Raw genomic sequence first — 6,411 nt, 5'->3', positions numbered from 1 at the left:
AATAAACCATTTTTGAAAGTTTTTTCTTTTTTAATGTATAGTTCGAAGATCAAATCGAGTCTCTCGATAAGACGTATCCAATTAGACTGAGATTACTTAATTTCAATATCATTAAAGCAGTTAAATGTCTACGGAATGTCATTAGATCAAGGAATCTTCCTAGGTCGTCTGATAAGAGTGACTTTGATTCATTCCTGATTTGAGATTGTACTTTATAAATAGAGTCATGCCTCGCTCTTGAGATGAGAAGAGACTTTGAGCTGAGAAAGTTCAGAGCTCGAAGAAGAGAGAGCTAAAGTCCAGTCTTCTACACCGACGATCCAGCTAACACTTCTAGCTCCTGTAGCCGCCAATCACTATCAACCACCGCTCAATGATCGCTGCTAACCACCATCGTTCGTTGCTCACTTTTTAAGGTGAAACACCATGCAAAGTAACAATTTACACCACAGAATTACAAAGCAACATATGAAGCAGCGCATCATTCTAAACGTTGAGTCGATTCCAAAGAAGGTGTACTGAAGCTCTAACTATTACTCGCCACTATTACCACTCTCTACATTGGGACAACGAATTATTTTACACACAAACGTTGTACTTCGGGAAACTGTGTAATATTTTCATATCTATGAGACAATGATATGTACTTGTAATCACCAACTCATAATAGAACCTTTCAACTAGCCAAATCCCGTGGTTTTGTCCTTTTCGAGGTTTTCCACGTAAAAAAATTATGTTATCTTTTTCTGTTATCTACTTTTATCTTAGTGTGTGTTGGATTCTCGTGCAACGTTGAGACAATAATTTGTTACTCTACCACTGCTAATCTTCTCAATATTTATAAAACCTCGATATTATGAACTTATGCATGAAATTTTTTACTTGAATTTTAAAATGATAGCGATTATGATAATTTTTTTGTGATATTAAAGATTTGAATAAGGTGCATATAAATATGAATATTTAAGTGTTAGATATGCAAATATATAATTGTGTGGCATGTAAATGAATTCCCTAATATTAAATAATGTAAAGTGAAGTTATTCTTTTTTCCATTCAAGGATTTGTATTTTTTATGATTTTTTATTAGGGGATGATATACTATTTACATTTAGCATTAAATAATTTTAAAAAATTTTATTATGACAAATCTTAAAATTGATATATTTATTTTGATAAGAGCATGATGTATAATAAAATAATTAAATGTTATTAGTAAATATGTGTTTTTGTTTATTTTTATATTTTTTTTATTTTTAAAAGAAGTCGCCAGTCTGTCGATCATCGTATAATTTCACATTCGAATAAGTCTCCCTTCCGAATCATATAAATGATTCGAAGAGTAGAGGAACTGAATAAGAAGGGACATACGACAAAGTGACAAACAAGAGAAAAAATAAAACGTGGAGTCTACGTGCAATAAACATCGCAATGATAGGTCAAGAATGTCCGCTCAAACAAGATCAAGCAGAGGCACCTTAAACCAATATTCGTAAAAGAAGTATCTACGCAAACCACCCATAACTAGAGAGATGGGTGTAGTATCTGTTCTGGGGTCAAGAGCACTCCCAGAGGAACGTGTTCCTACTGGTTAATTACATCTTGGGGAATACCCAAGAATACTCTCGATAAAAGGAGTTTCGCTTCATATTATCATAAATTTGGGATGTAGGCAATCAAAGGAAGGTTATTCCGTGTGGGAATAGTCTCAATACTTCAAAGTTCACGTTAAGCCATCGGACAGAGAGTGAGTCTCTCACATCCCAAATGGGTAGTGATTAATCATCACACGGGGCCCACGAACTAACCTAAATCATCTTGACAGGGATATCCCAATACGTCAAAGCACGTACGGGTCAAAGGGCAGAGGACAAATCGTCGTATCCCAAATGGGCGGCAGCTCATCGGCATCAGGGCGTCAAGGTGATATCAACGAGGTCAAGGAGCGACAGGGCTCAAAGGGGCTCAACAAAAAGGAAGGTAGAGTGATCCTAAAAGATAGAGGTAACTGGGTCGGGGTACCACGGACCCGTCGTACATAGCTACGAGGACCCTAAGTCTACCTGGTCGTGAAGGTAGTCGACCCAACACATCCTGAAATCCCCAGTCAGCAATCTGTGAATTGCATCATATATGGGAACCTCGGTAGCCCTAAGGTCAGATGAATGAAACTATATCCTACGACTACAAGCTGGAGCTCCAAGAGGTGGGACTTATACATGCCGAAGTGGCAAGGACGCCTCAAGAAAGAAGAGAAAGTGGAGGTTCAGCTACAAAGCTGGAAACACTCCAAACAAAAGAACTTACACCCCATCTGGGTCGGGGAGTCTTCTAACATCCTAGGCGCACTAGACAACCACTTATATGAAAGTATGTTGAGTCAGCCAGGTTGGAGAAGCACGAGGGATTCCTCCTCGGGACATGCAAATATGCATGCAATTATCTAGAATGATCCTAAGTATTGTGGAGGCCCTATTAATATATGCAGGAAAGTAAAAGTTGTAATTTTTAAATCATGAATATTTTAATCCTAAATTTTAATTATCTTGAATATTTTATTTAGGATTTTTAGAAAATTACAATTTTAGGGTCCTTAATAAACTTATGTTGTATCGTGAAATCTCAGATAAAACACAGAAAGAAAACAAGGAAAACACATGCAAGTGCAAACATGCAACATGATGTAAAGAAAGCAAAGCAAGTCAAACCAAAATAATAAACAGGCCGGTGCCGCTGGGTCAGCAACATATCCCAGAAAAGAAAAGGGCGGTCGGACTCCGCATATACATGTCTGATCCTAATTCTATACATCAATATAAAATGCAGAATTAAGATACGGGGCACGAGCATCTGCTTCTGATCCCTTCCATGTGGTTCCCGTGCTAACGTCTCAGAACCCGTGCCCGTATCTTGTTTCTGCTACAGGACTCTCCTATACTCTAAAAATACATAGAGAAAAGAAAAAGAATCAATCCTGCATGAAAACAAGTGTCAGCGGGTAAACTCACATGCACATAACGTAACATGAGTCATGTCTTAAAAGTGGGGGAAGCTAATAGCACCTGCAAGTAAAAGGGTTAGAAATCATTACTTGCTCCCCCTCCCATAGCGGTACATGTGTGTGTATGAAAATAGGCATGGCTCCCTGCAGAAGAACGCCCAAACACACTACCATACATATGCAACATGTTCCCTAATAATAATTCATAAAAAGTAAAACTTTCCCACACAAAGAAAAACCTAACAGCTCTCAAAGAAGAACTTAAGAATATTGAAGCAATAAAATATGATGGAAGCTCCATCCAAAGAACTTTTTAAGGTCCAGAGCCACAAGAAGCCCTAGCATTTTTACTTTTTAGCCGACTAATAAGAATTTGCTAAAGCAAATATAGCTCATTTGATTGCACGGCTTAGGAATTACATTATTTTTATCTATTATTTAATTTCTTTGATTATTTGAGAATACTTCCATCAAAATTTAATTTTTTTTAATATTTAAATTTAGTTCATTTTGTAATGATGCAGATTGGATCAAAATGGTGAATTTTTTGCTCTCGGATGCTGGAACTTACAATTATGTTCACATTACTATCTTAATATGAATTACACCTTCATTACAGCGAGTTAGAGAGGACTGCAAAAAAAAGGTAAAAATTCATGTAATTCTAATCTTTTTTTCGAAATACAGCCTCTTTTACAAAGTCTGTAATAAAAAAATAGTAGTAATTGATTCAATAAAAATCTCATCTTTTTGCAGAAATCAATAAAATTGATACAGAAAACCGCCCGAGTAAATTCACCTTACTATGAAGATGATGTACTCAGCCAATGAACAAGTTTCAATGCTGCTTATCAAACATCACAAAAAATTAAGTTCAAAATGTTAGCACTAATTACAGACCCTTCCTCCCACTTTGCCGCATTCTGAAACATCTGAGACTTTTTGTTCTCTTGAACTACTTAAAAAGCCCATTTTTGATATTTCCGTTTAGCTTCTTCCTGCTTATAGAACAACATCCCTTCTCTTCTTCGGATTAGCCGTATCTGGATTACCTTTCCTCATCATTGCGGCGAACTCCTCATAGTTGATTCTTCCATCCTATAAATAAAAAAATCGAATTTTTAGTAAGAAAAACACAGTTTTTGTGTTTTTAGAACTTGCAAAAACCAAATTGACAGTATAGTCGAGGATGCTGTGCTCTTACGTTGTCTGAATCAGCTTCGGAGATTATCTTGCTTATGTCTTCTTTTTCATAAAACCCCTTTTCTTTAAGAGCTTGCTCAAGCTCTTCTTTTGTAATGAAGCTGATATGAAGACGGAAAAGAGGATCTGTGAGTAATAAGTCTACAAGTCAGATTTTCTTCTAATAAATCAGAATGTTTGAACTGACCCGCTGCCATCCTTATCGAAGTATTGAAATGCTGTATAAAGATGTTCTTCTCTGTCCATTCGGTTCAAGTGCATTGTCGCAGTGATGAATTCATTATAATCGATGCTTCCATTTCCATCAGCATCAGCCTGCATTTTTGCATGAATTCACGGAGTAAAAAGATAAGGAGAAGAAGAAAAGTACTTTAGAGAAGAGGATACTGCAATGAGTTGCAGAACTAACGGCCTCTAATAGTTGCCTAACTTCTGCTTCTGAGAGCTTCGTCCCCTGCTTTAGCAACCCTTGCCTTAGCTCTTCAGCTGTTATGGTTCCACTGTTATCGGTATCCATGTTTTTAAACATTTCTTTAAGGCCCCTAATCTCTTCCTCTGATAAGCATTCTGCTATGACCTGCAACAAAAAATGCCAAATTGTTAAATTTCAGAGATTTGTTATTCGCCATTCAAAGATTTTTTGGTAAAGCTGAAAGAATCTGTCATTAGTTTTTAATAAACAGATTTAAGCCACCATGAAACCAGAAATTAGTCTCAGATATTTACCACATTCATCATTGAAGTGGGGAAGAAGGTAGCTAAAAAAAAAAAGAAAAAAAAAAACAAATGAATCGATTATCCTGGTTTCTTGTAAGACATAGTTCAGTGCAAGGAATGTTACCCTCAAAGCAACTTGCTTGAACTTGTTTAACTCTCTAAATTGTTTCAGCCTATTGAGAACAGCATTATCAAGAGGAATATCAGGTGCTTCTCCATCTTCTTTGATCCATGGATGATCTTCAAAACATAAAGAAAAAAAACCCGACTTTTTATGAACAATATATGGGCATAATATTCAGAAAATTGAATTTTTCTAGTATTTAAATTCACTGCAAGCCAGGATATAACACGTATTTCAGCATAACAGTTACCTAATTGTTTCAGTTAGATTTGTGTGCAAATTTTCTCTTAAAGTTGCTGAAATTTAAGAGAAAATCAATTTAAATATACTTACTGAGAACATCAAATGCTGTTAACCTCTTCTGCGGGTCTTTGCAGAGCATCTTCTTGACGAGATCCTTTGCGCCATCAGAAATGCTTGGCCATGGATCGCTCTTCAGATCGACAGGAGCTTCGAGAATAGCTTTGAAGATTCCATGTTCAGATTCTGCATCAATAATCTGCACCTTCTAAGCTTTCTAATCATCTCACATGGAAGATCTTCGCTCATTATGATTCAAGAAACCAAGTTAAGAAATAAAAATAAAAATTACCAGACCAAAATGGAGGAACGCCACACAAAAGAATGTAAAGCATAACACCAATGCTCCATATATCAACTTCAGGTCCATATTTTCTCTTCAGCACTTCAGGAGCAATGTAATAAGCGCTGCCAACTATATCTCTGAAAACCTCCCCTGTTTCATGAATCACAGAATGGAAAATATTAAGCAGAGAATCTAAGTTTAAATCCCTTCGTTATAAAAATTGCAGGAACCTGGCTTGAAGAAAACAGAGAGTCCAAAATCAGTCGCTTGGAGAGGAGCATCTTCTGCTTTGTTAAGCAATAGAAAGTTCTCTGGTTTGAGGTCTCGATGCATCACCCCCATGGAATGACAAGTATGAACAATCTGCACAATGGTTCTCAGCAGGGCCGCGGCGGCCCTCTCGGTGTAATGGCCCTTTGCAATAATCCTATCGAAAAGCTCTCCTCCGGCGCAAAGCTCCATGACAAGATGAACTGAATGTTTGTCCTCATAAGCCCCCTTGAGCTCGACGATGTTGGGTTGGCCGGTGAGATGGTGCATGATTTGGACCTCACGGCGCACATCTTCGATGTCTTCGGCGTTGCTGAGCTTGCGTTTGGCAATGGTCTTGCAGGCAAATTGTTGGTAAGTGAATTTATGGGTGCAGAGGTAGGTGATGCCGAATTGACCACGGCCGAGCTCCTTGCCGATGGAGTAGGTGGAACGAACGTCTTCCATGGGCCGGCCGAGGACGGGACCAATGGGGGCAGGCTTGGGGGGTTTCATGGTGGGTGGAGGGGA

At 37.7% G+C, this 6,411-nt stretch overlaps 1 protein-coding gene across 1 annotated transcript; it reads right to left on the bottom strand.

Annotated features, from left to right (window-relative positions):
- Positions 1 to 3,753: 3,753 nt before the first annotated feature.
- On the bottom strand, positions 3,754 to 6,411 carry LOC110026426 (calcium-dependent protein kinase 2-like). The gene is made up of 8 exons (XM_020727357.1): positions 5,862 to 6,411; positions 5,638 to 5,781; positions 5,379 to 5,531; positions 5,046 to 5,161; positions 4,614 to 4,781; positions 4,392 to 4,519; positions 4,206 to 4,305; positions 3,754 to 4,099 (listed from the first exon to the last, which is right to left on the bottom strand). Exons 1-8 carry the CDS (start codon positions 6,394 to 6,396, stop codon positions 4,004 to 4,006), a joined length of 1,440 nt encoding a protein of 479 aa, XP_020583016.1. The 5' UTR covers positions 6,397 to 6,411; the 3' UTR covers positions 3,754 to 4,003.

The sequence above is a fragment of the Phalaenopsis equestris genome, unplaced genomic scaffold (assembly GCF_001263595.1).
Source record: "Phalaenopsis equestris unplaced genomic scaffold, ASM126359v1 Scaffold000372, whole genome shotgun sequence".
In the NCBI taxonomy this organism is placed as follows: Eukaryota; Viridiplantae; Streptophyta; class Magnoliopsida; order Asparagales; family Orchidaceae; genus Phalaenopsis; species Phalaenopsis equestris.
Note: the sequence above shows the minus strand (reverse complement) of the source record. Positions and strands in the feature narration are given on the sequence as shown.